The 18,529-nt window shown below is 44.3% G+C and overlaps 1 protein-coding gene across 2 annotated transcripts; it reads right to left on the bottom strand.

Annotated features, from left to right (window-relative positions):
• Positions 1-3,277: 3,277 nt before the first annotated feature.
• On the bottom strand, positions 3,278-14,971 carry ZNF12 (zinc finger protein 12). Of its 2 annotated transcripts, XM_057695594.1 has the most exons (6): positions 14,528-14,971; positions 13,324-13,386; positions 8,421-8,547; positions 8,058-8,153; positions 5,368-5,487; positions 4,812-4,958 (listed from the first exon to the last, which is right to left on the bottom strand). In XM_057695594.1, exons 2-6 carry the CDS (start codon positions 13,336-13,338, stop codon positions 4,930-4,932), a joined length of 387 nt encoding a protein of 128 aa, XP_057551577.1. In that variant the 5' UTR covers positions 13,339-13,386; positions 14,528-14,971; the 3' UTR covers positions 4,812-4,929. The 2 variants fall into 2 exon arrangements, with proteins under 2 accessions (XP_057551576.1, XP_057551577.1); XM_057695593.1 differs by having other exon boundaries at positions 3,278-5,487; positions 14,528-14,965.
• Positions 14,972-18,529: the final 3,558 nt, after the last annotated feature.

Below are 18,529 nucleotides of genomic sequence, written 5' to 3' on the forward strand. Positions count from 1 at the left end.
AGAAAAGGGAGAGGCATCTTTTAGGTACCTGAGCCATAAGATTCTGGCTAAAATGGAAGAGTAAAACATTACTGAGGGTTTTAACTGGGGGCTGTTAATTTTCCTACATGTTTTCATATTTCTGGAGGCATCCTGGGCATAGTGTTAATAAGTATGTTTTGAACTGAGTAGTACAATTATCAGCATTGGTTTCTGCGTGGGGTGTGTACCCCACTCTCTTCACACCAAACCCCAATTCCATCCCTTCCCCCACAGGCACTCACTGATCATGGTATGACCTTATGCTGTAACACAGCACTGTAACCTCTGTAAGGGTGTGTGTGTAACTTTAATTGATGCAAACATTGTTTAGTTGCATGAAATCTCATTCCATCCATATCTAAAAGAGTTAATCAGATGTGCTACATGCAAATATAGCACACTCCTAACTGCAGGACACTGCCCTGCTGCTTGGTCCACATTTTACTTACCTCTTCTGGTGACAGTCACCTGGGATATCTCAAAAATCTTGCTGTGGTGAAATTCCCTGTATATACATCCTCCTGTGTATAGAATTTCCCTGGAATCTAAAACAAATTGGGGTACTGCTGTACAATAAGGCACACTTATTAAATTTAAAAGATACTTCCAGGTCAGTTTCCCAGATGCCTATATCATTTTACATACTTCTACAGTATACAGACATTACCAATACATCCTTTCCAATGTCTATTTATATAACCTTCTCTGGGGTGCTCAACTGGGCAGTCCAGCCTGCCACACTGAGGTGGAATACAGAAGAGAGGGTGACTCTGTGGCCTCATTTTGACCTGTTGAGAGGACATGGAACCAGCAAATGAACCACCATTTCACTAACACCAGGATGACTGGGGAAAAAGAGGGGGGAGGGGGGAATATCACCTCTATGTGCCAGGAGGGGTCGATCTCATGCTCAGCCCTTGGAAATCCCCTGGAGGTCCTCATGTGCTCACTTCACAGTATGAGGTCAGCGTGTATAAAGAGCAAGTACTCGTGCTCTGCCCCAATTCCATGTCCAGTCCTTGCCGCCAGGTGGGTAAATGGAATGGTCCCCTGTGGTGCCTTCTTTCATGAACTCAGGCCTTGCCAGGAAGAGTTAAAAACTTTTCAAATATTGCATTACATCAAGTCTAAGACAAACCATTATTTTGAGTACCTCTACGGGAAAAAAAAATCAATGCCAATTAAATTAGAACATGGTTTGGATCCTAATTTCAGAGATGTAATAATATGAAAACACTGACATCTCTGAAGCAATAAAGAAATCCCACAATCACACTACTGAAGAGGTAGTTGAGGACCACATACATGTACAAGACCTTTTCACGTCAGGCACTCCGTAGAGAGAAAAAGAACGTAAACCATTTAAACTTTTCAAATATTTTACTTAAAATGCATACTGTGTATTTAAGCTACTTCACACTAGTGTGAGAAACATCTGTAGATATCATTTCAACAAATATACTATGAATATATAGTTCCTACACAAAACTATACACTCTACCAGAATTTTAATTCCTGTTATGTAGCAGACTCAAGATCATCTAGACAAATATGGTAGAAAAGTAATGAGCAACAAAAACAGGTGCCACAAGTGATAGAAAAACATGAGAAACGGCATTTCATCTCCATGGCAAGGTGAATTACTCAAATAATACAGGCTATCAGGCGAATCACTGGAAAACAAAAGTAGGTCCTTACCTCACACCATATATTGTCAACAACATGGTTGCAATGATACAAGAGTAATATAAATTAAACAAAATTTATGTCATGCATTAGCAAAATAAAGATATACCTGATATCATATCAGGTTCCAAAGGTTCTCAGGTTAGTAATATAACAATTGAGGAAAACTTACACGTTTGTTTCAGATTTTCTAATGCTCAAATTATTTACAAGAAAATTTACAGAAAATAAGATAATCTCTATATCAACACCTCAAAATAAATGATTTGCCTGAGGTCCACTTCTCAATTGCATAACTCCTACAAACTCTATCTTTAGTCATCCCTATAAGCAACCTAAATCGATCAACTTAAAAATAAATTTAGTCTTTCACAAAAGAAACAGTCCAGAGGTGGAATGGCTACACGGCTGGCTGGTTCAGTGGCTCAAAAGCATTGTCCAGGTCCCAGGTGCTTCCAGTCTTTCTGCTCTGCCATGCACAAGCGAGACATCACATCCAGACAAGGAAATGTTCAAGAAGATTCCACTTCACCCCACATGATTCCTTGAAGCTTTGAAGAAACCTCTTCCAGAAGTAACCTGTCAGATGTTTCCTTTATTTGTCTAGAATTGGGTCCTCTGACCACTCTAAACCAACTGCTGGCCATGAGAAAGGGATTATCATTATTGGCTGAATCTCGTCAGGATTTATCCCATTCCATCAGGAGGAATGGATACCCAAACTCGGCCAGCCAACACTAAGGAATGAGTGACTAGAGTGTTCACTCAACAATGCCAGCTACAAACCCGTACAAACGTGCTCTTAATCCATTCAGGAAGGAGCAAAGCATGGTGTTTACAAACACCATCATGTCAAATAAAAGTACAGTTAATTCCTAGGTTACATAGAATGTGTGCTCTGCGCACTTATGTAGGCATCTAAATAAAAAATAGTAGCTGAAAAAAATTAGATTAAAATAGTCTCATTTTAAAGTACACTTTTTAAACTGCACTAAGTGTAATGAGTCCTACAGCTGTTCCTCACTACAGGTTTCTGGCATTAATTTAAATTATCTATGCAGTTTTCTATTTTATGCATAGATTTCTATCTCTTGCTGACTCAGATACACTTGAAAACATTAATAAAACACTGGCTTCCTTATGGAAGACTTAGTTCATTAACAATGATAAAATACATTTATAAATGCTAGGGAAGAATACAAAAAGCGTACTTCGTATTTTTCAAATATTAGTTCAATAATGATGCATATTAAGATGCTAACACAGTGGTGCTACTTAAAATGGATCATGTTACCATATGCCTTAGAAATTGTTCTAAGAATACAGTGCCTTTTCAAACACGATTCAAACTGAACATGTGATTCCTGTAATACAGCATCCTGAAAAAGCAGACACACCAAAACACCCTCAAAAGCATTAGTGCTACACTCTCAGACCCACTCATATATGAGCTTAACGTTGACATGTTGCTGTCTTGATTAGCTACCTGACGACTTTACAGCTTCTATTTACATAAGGAGCATGTTTATTCACAACAGCCATCTTCTGTGGTTTCTTTTTCTGTTTTTACAAAAAGCTTGATATTTTATCAGAAACACAACTTTCAGTTTTCATAATTTCCAACAGAATATGTTTTCAACATTCCTTAAGTTGAGAGATTTTCCCTTGGTCTGAATTCCCTGATATGTAAAACAGTTTGAATCCATGGTGAAATTATGTACAATTTAAATACCAATAAATTTTTACTCCTGTCAACAGGTCATGTGGCCTAGTTACAGTTGTGGTTTCCACCCTGCAAACTTCCAGATTCCAAGTCTAATCCTCAAAGGCTTGTCCACACTCACCCATGTGAACACTCACTTAGGACAGTAGCAGTTTCTTATTCATTATATTGAGAGAGTTCTGTGACATTTAATAAGGTGTGACGTCAGAGAAGCCTTCCCACGTCGAGTACGTTCATATTCCCTCTCCTGTGAATTCTCTGATGGCTATTGAAGGCTGATTTGTGGTAGAATTTTTTCCCACACTCATTACATTCATAGGGCTTCTCTCCTGAATGAGTTCTATAATGTACAGTGAGGTATGACATCCGAGAGAAGGCTTTTCCACATTCATTACATTCAAAAGGCTTCTCTCCTGAATGAATCCGATGGTGTATAGTGAGATATGACATCTGAGAGAAGAATTTGCCACATTCATAACACTCATAGGCTTTCTCTCCTGTGTGTGTCCTCTGATGTCTGTTAAGGGCTGAATTCTGGCAGAAGGTTTTCCCACATTCATTACATTCATAGGGCTTCTCTCCTGAATGAATCCTATGATGTATAGTGAGGTATGACATCTGAGAGAAGAACTTCCCACATATGTAGCATTCATAGGGCTTCTCTCCTTTATGTATTCTCCGATGTCTACAAAGGGCGGAATTCTGGTAGAAGGTTTTCCCACATTCGTTACACTCATAGGGTTTCACTCCAGAGTGAGTCCTATGATGTATGGTGAGGTACGATAACTGGGAGAACAGCTTTCCACATTCGTTACATTCATAGGGCTTCTCTCCTGTGTGTACTCTCTGGTGTCTCATAAGCGCTGAGTTTAGGTAGAAGGTTTTCCCACATTCGTTACATTCATAGGGCTTCTCTCCTGAATGAGTTCTGTAATGCACAGTGAGATAGGACAAACGAGAGAAGAACTTTCCACACTCGTTGCACTCATAGGGCTTCTCTCCTGTGTGTGTCCTCTGGTGTGTAGTAAGAGTAGATTTGCGGCAGAAGCATTTCCCACATTCATTGCACTTATAGAGTTTCACACCTGTGTGAATCTTCTGATGGTCATTAAGTGCTGACTTCTGGGAGAAGGTTTTTCCACAGTCATGACAAACATAGGGTCTCTCTCCTGAATGTGTTCTCTGGTGTTGTGTGAGGTGTGTCTTCTGGCAAAAGGATTTTCCACAATAACTACATTCATAAGGCTTCTCTCCTGAGTGAGTTCTCTGATGTTGAATGAGGTGTAACTTCTGGTAGAAGGTTTTCCCGCATTCGGTACATTCATAGGGCTTCTCCCCTGTGTGTGTTCGCTGATGTACAGTGAGGGTTCCCTTCTGGCAGAAGGATTTCCCACATTGGTTACATTCATAAGGTTTCTCTCCTGTATGAGTCCTCTGGTGTATAATAAATTTTGACTTTTTACAGAAGGACTTCCCACATGCATTGCATTCATAGGGCTTCATTTCCAAATGAGCTCTCTGGTGCACACTAAGGTTTGACATTTGGAGAAAGGCTATTTCAGATTCGTTCCACTTGTAGGGCTTCTCCTCCATATGATTAACAAACACTGTATCCTTTCGAAAGGCTTTCTGGCATTCAATATATTCAAAGGGTTTCTCCAAAAGATGAATATTCTGATAAATACTTTCTTCGTTTAGAACATAAGCCTCCCCATTTTGATTAAATTCATAAGGTTTATCTCCTGGATGAATTTTTTCAAGCTTAACATGGAGAAGTGATTTCCCACATGCACTACATTCATCAGGCTTCACTCTTGCATAGCTCCCATCACTACTAATATATTCTGAAATAGATTTTAAGCTCTTTCCACATGAGTCACATTTGTAGGATATTTTTCTTGGAGGAACAGGGTTTGTTTCCACGTTAAAAATCTTACCAAGGACGTCACCTGTCTCTTCAATCAGGGTTTTGTTGCTGACAGAGTCAATTTGCCTTGAATGTCTGTCTTCATTTTCCTGGGCTCCCTCTATCAGATCATGGACTTTCCAGTCTTCCTCTAAAAAGAGGCAAAATTAACCAATCTTTATACATCTTCCTATATAAGATATGAAATGTGACTTGTACACAAGCATTTCTTTGTGGCACAGGTGCTAGCTAGCTTCATGGACAGATGAAAACAATTCCAAGTGCAATTTTTTCCCTTATTCTCTTGGTTTGGAATAAACATGCACATGCACACACACAACCTCCACAATCTCCAGTAGTATGGAAAACACAAGCTGACAAAACACAAGCGCCTTTGATCTTTGCTACTTTTGCGATTTTGTTCAAAACTGGGTATAGAAGGTAAATTCAAAGGATGATCAGAAGACAAAGGATGCTGGATGAATGACTGGCACAGTAGATATAAACGGACTCACAGCAAATGGGTAAACTGATGGGGCAACAGGAGCGTGGCTGCTGGACAAGGACATGGAGGAATCAATCTGAAAGAGGTGATCAGCACTTTACACCAGGACGCTTCATGTCAGGTGGAGACATCACAGGCTAAGGCACTGTCACCTACACCAAGACTGTCTGGTACCAACAACGCCCCAGCTTACGTTCAACTACAGGTCTCTGCTCCTGTTGTTTTACTAACCTTGCCTGACTTCCAGCCTTGATCTACTCAGAACCTATCTTTTAAGGGGGTTTCCATGCTTTAAAAAAAATACTCAAGTTCTTTCTCAATTTAATTAGCTCCGTTTCCCCTTAAAGTTGAAAATGATTACTCTCCATACAAGCATTTTAGCATAAGGTGATTCAACCTTGCATTGGAACATTCCATGTGCAATGCTGAGTTTTAAATTACCCATGCATCTCTGTTCTCTTTTCTTAAACAAAACCTCTCTCTTAGAAAGTAGGGCTCTATTTCCTATTTCCTTTGACCCCCTCAACAGAAATCATAGAAGTTGTTCTTAATCTTAATCATATGGACATCTTCCAACTACCAGAAGAACATAAGGGATGTCACCTAGGCATGCATATTTAGAAACAAATGTCTGTATCTGAATCACTTTGCTGTACATCTGAAACTAACACAACACTGTAAATCAACTATACTTCAATAAAAAAATAAAAATAAAACAAAAAGAAGTACCTGCCTATAAATTATTTCTGAATGAATAGACAAAAAGGTTCTTTCACATACCTGGCTCCTCAGATAATCAAAAAAGTAAATGTGCAGTATATGTTACACATAATGATGAGTGGGGAGAACATGCCCTTTCCTTTACTGGATTATGGGGGGGTGGAGGGGGTGGACAAGCTCAAGCAAAAAATACATAATCAAATAGACTCCTTGATGAGACCCAGCTTTCTTTTAAGGCATCACCTGAGGTGGAGTCAAAACCAAGAGAAGGAAGAGACTGGAGTGATGATGACAGCTGAAAGGAAAAACTTCAAGGAGGGGTTGAATATTTGAGTTCAGACTTAAGGAATGTGTAATCTGGACAATTAACCCACACCTCAATGAAACAGAAGACATTTAGGTGTGTGGACCAAATGGAGTTTATCCAGAGTTTTGGGAAACAACATAAAATTAAAACTTCCAGGCAACATAGGGCCAATATTGTGTGATTTTTAAAGGAGGAGGAATTTGAATTCCCTTTAGGAATCAACAGGAATCACTGTAGGCTTATCCTTTAAGACTAGTGATAAGATGGATTAGAAAGCAGATGAACGCATCTTGCAAATCCAATCAGAATGAAGGGGCACCTACTGCTCTCATGGGAAACATTGAACCAGAGAGCAGGGTGGACATTGTATCACTAAACAGACAAAACCCCTGAAGACCTGAGACAGGAGGAACACTGTGAAGAACTCAGGGAAACAACCACCAAAGCATGAAGCAGACCCTTCAGAGACCTTTGGCGGCGGGGGGGGGGGAGGCAGGAGGATACATAAGTCACGACTTCTTTCTGTGTCTCCTACTTACCAAGCATCTTCCCTGACAGGACATTATGCAAGGCCCTGGCAACACAACAGTAAATAAGAGAGAAGATGAAAATGAGCATTTGGGGGAAGAGGGAGACCCTGTTATGCTGTCACCAAACTCCAGCAGCACTGGTCTCAGGAATGACCAGCACCTGTGTGCACAACAGCATAGGCGAACTGAGTTTACTGGTTTATGCACAGGATGGGGGTTTGACCTCTGACCTTAAGGAAAAAAGTGAGAAGTGAAACCTGGGACAGAAACAAGTCTGAGGCATTTCACAGGAAAGAAGAAAAAAGGAAAGTGATAAGAACATGGATAGTCACATGAGTTATTCTCTAGTAACAAACCACGAATGCATGAAAACAAAAAGAATCTATGATAACACATTACTGAAATGCTGTAAGAATGAGAAGATCTGAAGTTTATGAGGAAGAAGGAAGCGAGTGGGTTTCGTTCTGGGCAGAAGCAAGCGTGGAAAGCTGTACCAACCTAGGCTTTTGTGGGGAAGGAGGAAGTCTTTGGAAGTGAGATTCGTGTGCTAAAGCACCCAAGCAACTCTCTTTAGTCACTTCAGAGGCTTGGCATCATTAAAAACTTCCAGGGAAAAATGCTTCTGAGTTACCAACCTCCTCACCGCCTCACTCACGCACCTGGGTAACTCTGAAGCAGGAGCTCCCCTCCCACTATCCATGGCTCTTCTCCTTGCTCCAACTTGGTGATAACTTCCGGTTTGATAATGTGACACCCTGTGACAGAAACGAGAGAGAACTTGAGCCTGGCTGCTGGGCTTCCAGGTCTGCTGTCTAAGCAAAGGGCTGCCTTACGAGCTACAGAGCAGAAGTGGCCATCTGTGCTATACTAAAATTAGAACCTATCTGGAGGCAAAGACCAAATGCCCTCCTGCCTGACACCCCAGAATACTCACATTTGTCCCATCAAATTCAAAGTTAAAATCAGTAAGTTAGAGGGAAATCCCGTTTATCTCAGCAACTCAGAAAGCAGGCTCTCCTCACCCACGGAGACCAGGTGGCTGTAGTTCTCCAGCATCACGTCCCTGTAGGTTGTCTTCTGCTCAGGGTCCAGCTGCTGCCACTCCTCCTGGGTGAAGTCCACAGCCACGTCCTTGAATGACACTGACCCCTGTAATGGCACCGTGATGGGAATTGGGTGACATGAAGATTTACGGGAACAAGAGCTTACCCAGCACACTGGTGAAGTTTACACTGTATATCTTTTTTATGTTGTGGATCTTGTGGGAGGAAAATAAGTATAATACACTGCCGTGAGTTTGTTCAGTGTAGAGCAAAAAAAGAAAATACCATCTAACACTGCGAGCCAGGAACAATCCTGGCTGCTGGGGACCTAGACCACACAAAGCCCTGTCCCAAGAAACACAGGCCTGAGGGCATGCATGCAAACCCGTGATGCACCATGCTCCTTCATTTTGCTCCCAGAATGTTCACAGCATTGGTGCTCCATTAACCTCCCCAGCCACTCTTTCTCTGCCTCCTTTGCTGGCTCCTCCTCTCCTCTGAGTCATCAAGTTAGAGGGCCCTGGGGCTCAGTTACTTTCTTTTACCCTTTGCTTTGATGGTGATCCCATCTGGCCTCATTACTTTAATCACTGTCTACATGCCAACATTTCCCAAATTTACATCACCAGCCCAGGCTTCGCTCCTAAACTCCAGACACGTGTGTCCTGTTCCTGCCCTAAGCTCCTCCCACAGCTTACAGAAGGAGCTGAGCTACAGCATTCGCCACACATCCAGTTCCATAATTTACTACAAAGCTAAGCCTGCAGCGGTCTGACCCTGGCCTGCCACATGAGCTGTTGGGGACAGCTTAGTTTGGCTGCCCCTAATTCCCTCCTGAGAACTCAGAATCCCCTTTTCCCACCAATACCTTCCAGGGGAGGAGCACACGCCTGATGAGGGGCAGGGAGCTCACAACAGAACTGGAAACTGCCACCCCCAGATCTTTTAACGTGGATCTTTTGAATAAATTCACGAACACTCACACCAGTCATTGTAAACTGTTTCCTTCTGTACAACCACCTCTAAAATAAAGATAATAATAGTACCTATCACATAACAATACAGACCAGAATCAAATGGGCTCATCTATGGAAAGCATTTAACAGTTCTTTGGACATAACATGCTTCTCGATGACACCTACTATTATTGTTGATAATCTAATGTGTATCTCATCATTCTTTAAATTAGGACAGAAATGAACCAGAAAACAAAGAAGTAAATTTAAATAACTAAATGTAATGTGGCTGTTTATGCAACTGCTAAGAAAGGATTACAACACAGGAACAGCATGTTAAAAACAAAAAGGTTTAGGTGATTTCAACAGAATGTGGAGGGAGGAGTGGTGTGGAGGAGGTTAAAGAAAAGACCACGTCAAGCTCAGGATCCGTTTGAGACTATGACAAACTCTTGACGTTGACTGAAAATCAAAGCTCTTTATGTGGAACAATCGAAAAGGCAGGAATGGGTCCTGTTAGCAAGGTCCCCTGAGATGCTGAGTCACCTGGCCTCCAGCTCCAGGTGCAGAGACGTCGGGGACCCAGGCTTTGCTGGCCTGGGAAGGCTGAGGGTGCCCAGCTACTAGTGGGACACACTGGTGGAAGTGGTCGCCACCCAAGGCAGGCAAATGTCTGTGAAAACTGCCCCCGGCTCAGCCTCGAGAAGCCTGTCTCAGAGAGCAACAACAAGTTTCCCACACCCCATTCAGGCATCACCAACCACACCTGTGGCTGCCCGGATGAAGATTGGGGGTCCACACGTTCAAAGTCATTACCAAATGCAAGAGAGTGAGGGATCAGAGCATGAACTAGTCGAATTTTAATGCATAAACAGAATCATGCACACCTTATTCTAACTTCTGGTTTGCATTTGTAATTTCACAAAATGTGCAATTTGTGGGGGTTTTCTAATTGCTTGTAATTTTGCCTTTTGAGGAAAAAACAGCACAATGAGAGAAAACTATAGTTTTTTGTAATGTACATAAAATACACGCACTGTTGCTGCTTGAAAACAGCATTACTGTGAATATTCCAACTGATTTTCTATTTGATGATGGGTTAAGTGGCTTGACTACATTCATTTTTATGCAAAGGGAAGAGAAGAAAACTGCATCGTTCTTCTGGCTTAAAACAAAATTTACAAGCATTTTAAACTTTAAGAAAATGCATCTCAGAAAATCTGGATAACAAATTAAGAAAGTGATCAGAATTGCAAATATTTAGGGGTTTTAGGTTAGTTTCAAAAGACAAAGGAACAATCCAGGATGTATGTGTCTTAAAAGACCACTTGGTACAGTAAGATTCCGGAGAACAGCCTTGTAATCACAGAACTAAGAACTGGTTACACATTTTTCACAGGACAGAACGTCACACTAGATGCGGACAGTGTGGGCTCACTCCCCTGCAGGGGTGGGGGTACGGGAAGATGGTCTCCTTTCCTTTCTGAGATTCCTTTCATGAGTGGCTAGGAAGGTTAAGCACTGGAATGCCATTGGAGAAAGGAGTATTCCTCAAAGGAATGTAAATAACAACGACCCAAGAGGACTTTAACAACTGTTGCTACTCTGACAATGCTTTTAAAACCAGGCTCTGCTTTGTCAGTGCTCTAGAGCCTACGTGGGGAGAAATCCCATCATCTCCTGTAATTAATTCTATGAATTACCTCCCCTGAGGAGAACAGAAGCTTCTAGAGGCAAAGAATTAGCTTCTTAAGATCACACCCAAAACCTGAAGACATATGATGTTTACGTCTAAGAAAAAAGACACAATACTAGATGGGGTGAAGGGTCACTAAAGCCAAGAGCCAGGCAAACCAGGGCCCTTCTGCTGGGCATCCTTCCATCAGCAGATCGGAAAGTGTCCATGGGCTGAACTAGCACCTGTGTAGTTACATAAGCTCCCCAAAGAGTAATTACACCCACATTTAAGAAAAGAGGTGGCATTTCAGACAGAAGGGAAATGCCAGTCTTCGGAGGCATGTGTGCTGATGGTCAGGATGGACCTGGGCCCCAGAGCTTTGCTCTTTCCTCAAACACCCAACCTCACCCTCAGCTGAGGAGCTGCTTCCCTGAGAAAAGAGAAACCACTGGAGGGACTGCCATGCGTCAGTCCCCTCTCCACTCCAGGACCCCCTGCAGCCGCTCTCCCCTCCCCCACACGCATATACTGGGTCACTTGCACTGTTATTTCTCCCATTAAAGCAACAAAACATCCTCCCTTGACCTGGGCTCCTATTCCAGCTACTGTCCAATTTCTCTTTTCCCCAGCAGAGCAAAACATCTTGAAGAAGTTAGGAACAGACCAAATCCAGTTCTCCCACCCCTCTCTCCTAACCCTCTCCAATCAGGATTTCACCCCACAAATCCATCCAAATGCATCATCAGGGAGTTATGACCTGCCCCCAGTGCTGGGCTCAATGGTTAACACTTCCGTGTAATAGCAACCTCATTTTTCCACTCAGTCAGGAAACCTCTACAGTGCTTTCCACATGGAGGTAAGATGCTGTGACTAACATTTTAGGAGAAATACTCAACGTGGAAAATACACTCGAGCTAATGGAGGAACGAGACGGCAGCACAGAAAAAAAGTTTATGTAACTACACGTATGAAAAAATAAGCTATTTTAATGATAGCAAGTATGGGATGAAGAGAAAGGAATAAAACCCATTTAAACTATGACATTAACAAGCCTAATAATACAACATGGTAACAGAGGATGAAGAAGTTTAGAATGAACCCATTTTTCTGAACAGGGAGACAGGGTGGATGACAGAACAATGAGCCAGTGGGGACAAGAGAAGGCATGGAGTGGGGTGGAGGGGCTGTGAAGAATCATTTTTGGGTCCACTGCATCTATTAACTTGAGGTGCCCTTTGGACAAACTCCATGGAGACGCTGGCGAGTGGCTGGACAGAGGCACCTGGTCCAGGTGGGAGACCTCACAGAGCTGGAGGTTAACAGCACCAGAGGGTGAGATCAGACAGGTGTGAGAGTCATGAACCAAGAGTGAAAAAACAACACACAAAGAGGGCAGCAGAAAGAATCAGTCAGGAAGAGAGCAAGGAGAGATTTGTCACGGAAACCCACTGAGGAGACCCTGCAGATGGGCAGGCTAGAGTGGTCCAAGGCGAGGACCGGCCAATCTTCATAGGTCTGCACACTGGATGACAGGTCACCTCTACTGGATTAGGTTCTGGGGAGCGGCAAGGGCGGAGCCAAGACAGTAGGCTGCAGGGTGAAATGTGGATGGGAAATAAGGAATCTCTGCCCAAGATATCACATCACTACATGGTATGAAACATGACCCTGTCAGACAATAATAGAGAAACAGGGAAGTTTACTTGAAGGGAGAGAAGGCTGTTCTTCCAGCTGACCCTCATTTTATCCCTGAATTGAGCAGTGAGAACAATGTATCTATGCAACAACAACGTTCTAGTGACCAGAACATTTATACCCCTGAGGGCTCCCTGGACAGCATGCCCTCCGCTTACAAGAGACACAAGCACAACACCAAGGGCCATAGTTTAGGGGTTGTCACTCAGGAAGGCTAGCTAACGTTACAGTGGGATGGTCAAGAAAACCTTTAACACCCGAGAACAAGTGTTTCAGCAGGGCGATGTAAGTCAAGCAATGGGTAGTGGTTGTTATTTTTGCCACGAATGTCAAGAACACAGGCTTGTACTGTGGCTTTAAGAGCTCTGGAGGATAGTGGGATCTACATAAAGAACTTGCCAGAAACGCCTGGTGCTGACCTGCCCCTCTAGGCTTTGTTTAACCACATCTTTTACCTCTTCCTACTTTTCCATTCTAAATTTTGAACTATTTGCCTCCTAAGGTGATACTACAAAACAGAGTAGGGAGTACATACGTAAACAGCAAAACTCACCAGAGATTGGTTCATTTTCCACTGCTCTTGGAAAAACGTGCAGGAGTGAAAGTAGAGGCGGACCTGGTGGAAGAAACGTGGGTAGTGAAGCTGAAGTGGCCCAGGAAGTGCTCGAGTGCAGGAGCACCTGCCCCACATGCTCCACCAGAGACACCTGTGGGAGACCCGCCCTTTCACCTTCAGAAGGGCCTGGAAGAACAATTAGGGAGCACCCACCCACAGGTCTGTAATTCCCACATGGCTGTGGTGATTGCCTGGGTACATTTTTTTCATTAGTGAGTGAACATCGAATCCTATTTAAATAAACCTCCTCATCAAATATAAGATTTTTTAAAAAAAAAACAAGAGAACTTTCCTGGTGGTGCAGAGGTTAAGAATCTGCCTGCCAATGCAGGGGGCACGGGTTCCATCCCTGGTCCGGGAAGATCCCACATACCGCGGAGCAACTAAGCCCGAGCACCACAACTACTGAGCCTGTGCTCCAGAGCCTGAGAGCCACAACTGCTGAGCCCACACACCACAGCCACTGAAGCCCTCGCGCCTAGAGCCCGAGCTCCGCTACGAGAAGCCACCACTATGAAAATCCCAAGCAACACAACGAAGAGTAGCCCCACTCACCACAACTAGAGAAAGCCCACGGACAGCAACAAATACCCAATGCAGACAATAAACAAATAAGTTTGAGTCCGGTCAAGCAAGCCCACCTGCAGGCCCGGTGACCTGGCACAAGCCGCCTCCCTTCTCAGACTCCATCTCCTCCTCCCTCAACCCACGCAGCAGCACAGAAGCCTCGCACACTCATCCTGCACTAACTACACTGTGAGATTCCACACGACACAGCCCAGGCGCTCAGCAGACACTTAAACTAAACAGTCAAGCTGCTGATGAGCCCTGAGAGACACGTGCGGGATCCCCAGACAAGGAGGAGCAGGAGGGCTGTCGGGGTTGGAGGGAGGAGTGGACGCGGCACGTCCCGGCCGAACCTGTGCCCCCTCCCCACCTCAGGACACCCGGAACTCAAGTCCCAGGGAAGCCCCATCCGGGGCAGCGGCCCTGCCTTCCAGCCCGGCCCCTCGACCTCCAGGAAACGGTCAAACTTTCCCGGTCGCTCTCCCCTGGGGCCCGGGGCGGGCTCCTCCAAGCCTCGCTCTCCAAGGGCCGCAGGATTCACAACCGCCTGGAGGCCCGCAGACGCACCACCTACCCCGGCGGGACTCGTTGACCGGCCCCGGGCTCCCGAGGCTCCGGGCCGGGGGCTGCTCCTCCGGCGCGCTCCTCTCCCGGGTCCCTCCTCGCCGCCTCCCGAGGCCGCTGGGCCCGAGAAGCCGGCCCTGGGCCTACACGACAAGCTCCCTTCAGGCCGACGTCCCTCGCGGGGCCTCGCCGTCCCGCGCGCTGTAGACGGTCGGGCCCGGGTCCCGCCGCCCCCAGGCCGCTGCCGCCGCCGCCCTGCCCCTCCGGCCTAGCCCGCGGGTTCCGGGGCTCGCGCTCGGGGGTCCCCGCTCTAGCCTCCACACGGCCCGCGCCCGATGGGTCCAGCCTCGCAGGCCCCGGAAGCCAGAGCCTGGGAACGAAGGCGAGCGATGACCAGGACACGCACAGGAAGCGAGAGCGGCGCGGCGACGGTGCGCGTGCGCGAACACGCACACAGGGCCAGGCGCACCAGCGCAGAGGGACGCCGGAAGTCCGCCGGCCAGGGCCCGTCCCGGGGAGCCGGACAAATACCAGGATTCTGTTTCCCAGAAGTCTTCGCGCCGTCAAGTTAGGGAACGTCTTAAATGTCTCCAACCTCATCTGGCGGTGAAGAGGTGCTGTGCTGAGAGGATGGGCCGCCTGGACCAGGGAATCAATTTCCCATTTGTCTTCACTCCTGTTTGGGATCAAGGAAAGATGTGGCCTCAAGTAGGGGCTGTGTGATTGCCTCCTGGATCCCTGGTCCTTTCCTTGCCCTGAGGTATTTCGGGTTAGATCTGAGATTCCCCCCAAAACCAGGAGAGGGGAAGGAGTGTATCATGTTCACTTAACTGAAATACTAGAAATTTCATTAAAATACTTGGATACAATAAATGTCCAGCCATGATATAAAATAATATCACCCACAGGCATATGTCTTCTCCAAGGGAGGAAAAGAAAACAGAAATTGTAGCTTTTCTAGGTTGCACAACCAATGTGTTAAAAACTGTAGAAAAATCAGAAGGTACGCACAAACCGAAAAAAGAAAACATGTACCTGGGATCTTACCTCCTAAAGAGGATATTGTTTAAGTAAAAATACCATTTTTCAAAAATGGAATCATAAGGACAATAATTTATTACTTTTTGGGGGTGAAATAATATAACCGTGTTCCTGGCCCCCCCAAAAAAAAAAAAACAGGAAAAATTAAAAATAAAATTTCCAGCCAACCTAGAAAATCCTCTCCACAAATGTAGAAATAAAGAAAACAGTTTTATTGTTGAATAACCATTAAATGAGACCGCATTGTGCATCACAGGTGAATCACTAATGTTTGTGGAAATGAAGTGAACCTTACCTTTTTACATAGCTCAGCAGATAAAAACCGTTGCATACGTGTTCTCAAGATAAACAGGAACTTGTCTCACGTGAAAGGACTTGACAACACCATAAAAATGGCATACATTCTTTCAGAGCCCATCCTAAATTTAACCGCTAATCCAGGTGGCTAATCGTGCTAGTCAATACCCTTTATCCAAAGGAAAAAGAAAACTTCTATTTCTCTGACAAGCAGCCAGTTACAGCTCAGAGCAAAGTGCCTAGCACCTAGCCTAAACTCCCCTGCTGACAGAGATAAAGAGATAGCTCTCGAGTTCCTTAACAAAAACATTCCTGGGCTGTAATGCTGGCAAGAGACTGATTTAGATACCTATGAAAGGGACTGAGGAAGTATTTATATTACAAGTGTCTCCAGGAAATGCTCTAAAAATGGAAATAAGTGATGATTCATCCAAATGAATGAGCACCTAACCCATTCCTGATTTCCCTGCTGAACTGCTACATTAAAGTAACCCTGCACAAAATGTGTGCTGCTCCAAAATTGCTCTTGGAAGTGGCTGCTTATGCCAGGGATGGTCTTTCCTGGTTCTTGCTGCTGTTGAGTGTGGCCTCGGCCTAAATTCGGCTTCGGCCTGAATTCTCCCTGACGAAATGCTGCTGGTGTGGGAATGACAGAGACCACACCTCCTCTGAGCCTGAGCCTGGCAAACCTCCAAGGCACATTTCTGGCATTTTCCATTTTCACCAGGTAAAAGCTGTCAGCTGCGCTGAGCACCTTGGAAGCACCAGCAATGGGCAGTGTGCCCATCAGCCTGCAACCAGACCTCCAGTTCTCACTTCACCCATGAGCACTGACCGGGTCTCAGTGGAAGACTGGGGTGCCCTGTGATCCCCAGCTACTATGCCCACCTCAAAACCCACCTCTGTCCCTTCAGCCCAGAGACATGCTGGGCTCCCCAGCCCCCTGCCCTGTACTGTGGCCTGGACACTCCCTGGAAGTATTTCTATTACAAGCTGTCTTAAGGAAATGCTGTAAAAACAGGAATAATAAATGAGTCATCCAAATAAATGAGCTGTCCAGCAGTGAGTTGGTCACTCTCAGGACTCACCCCCTCTCCAAATGGCTAAAAACTGTCATTTCGTATATTTCCCCCTTTTTTAACTTGTTTAAGCTAGGAGGAGAAGCCTGGACCCCGTGATTCCATCTTGACCAGAAGCAGCAAAGGCCACCTTTTACTTTGCTTCATTAAGATCTCTTCATATGTGGGTATTTAAAATATAAAGCCTTATTTTTTTGTATTTGCATTTGTATTAAATACAAATGTTTTCCCTATTTTGTCAGTTTTCTATTTTTATTGAAGTATAGTTGATTTACAATGTTTCAGGTGTATGGCAAAGTGATTCAGTTACATATATTCAGTTACATATATGTGTATATATGTACACATATATATTCTTTTTCAGATTCTTTTCCATTATGAGTTATTACAGGATATTGAATATAGTTCCCTGTGCTATACAGCAGGTCCTTACTGTTTATCTATTTTACATGTAGAATTGTGTATCTGTTAGTCCCTGTTATTTATCTTTTTAACCTAATTTTTTACTTTTATATTCTGTCATATAGACATTTTAAAAAATTTGTGTTCAGATCTTTCACTTTTACTCCATAGTTTTCGTCTGTTTTGACATTGTACTTGAAGAAGCCTTTCTCATCTTAATTTCCTAAGTAGTTGCCTGTGTTCTCTCCTGTTTATTTTTATCTCTTAACGTATCTATTTTACTGAGATACCTGGCACCCATCTTCAGAATTTGTAAATCATTCTCCTCTTAAAATCTCTCAACGATTTTTTTCAAAACACATCTACCACGACCAGGAAACACAAAGGTTAAGAAGAAAACTCAAGTTTCTAATCTAATAGAAAAGACAGGTTCTTCTTTGAAGCCCAGGGACACGTCTTGAGTTAAAGGCAGGGGAAGCAAGAAAGTGACCGTCACATGTGAATTCCTTCCTATTCAAAATACAGGTCATAGCAGTTTGCTTGGGCTGCATCACAAAGTACGACAAACTGGTGGGTTTAAACAACAGAAATGAATTGTCTGAGAGTTCCGGAGGTTGGAAGTCTGAGATCAAGGTATCAGCAGGATTGGTTCCCTCTGAGGGCTGTAGGGGAGGGTCTGCTCCAGTTTCCTCACTAGCACATACACCAGGGGTGTACCAGGTATGTACTATGTAGGTGCTGGGGCTGAACTCCAATCCCAGGTCTGCTTATCCACAGAAGCACCAGACTGTTGGAGAGGTTGTCATGGACCTGTTGGCAGGAAGATTGGAGGTTGACACAGATGTCTGCTCATCGTGGACCCACAGCCTGGCCACAGCCCTGCTGTGTTAGGCCTAGGTCATGGTTCATCTCCCTCCTGCTTATTTCATTCGATGGTGACACACCTTCTTTAGGACATGTGTCACCATTTCCAAATCAGAAGTGTGTAATGAGAAAGTTAAAATTAGGCCCTAGCTCAGTGCTGTGGAATCAGAATCTGTGAGACTGGGTCAGGACATCTATGATTCTCATGCTGAAAGACTGTATTGACAAAGCAACTCTGTTTCACTCTGCTGATATTTCTGCAGTATAGCTACAACCATTGTTATATTAAACTGCATTTTCCATAGGAGGAAGAGAGAAGAGGAGAGGTG

Source organism: Hippopotamus amphibius, chromosome 9 (genome assembly GCF_030028045.1).
Source record: "Hippopotamus amphibius kiboko isolate mHipAmp2 chromosome 9, mHipAmp2.hap2, whole genome shotgun sequence".
Lineage (NCBI taxonomy): Eukaryota > Metazoa > Chordata > Mammalia > Artiodactyla > Hippopotamidae > Hippopotamus > Hippopotamus amphibius.

What these genes read in the sequence shown, in the direction of transcription:
- ZNF12 (XM_057695593.1), bottom strand. An exon ending in CAGCCACCTGGTCTCCGTGG is followed by an intron (nt 8,154 to 8,420) that starts GTGAGGAGAGCC and finishes TTTCTGTCACAG; the next exon opens with GGTGTCACATTATCAAACCG. An exon ending in CCTGCTTCAGAGTTACCCAG is followed by an intron (nt 5,488 to 8,057) that starts GTGCGTGAGTGA and finishes GCCTCTTTTTAG; the next exon opens with AGGAAGACTGGAAAGTCCAT.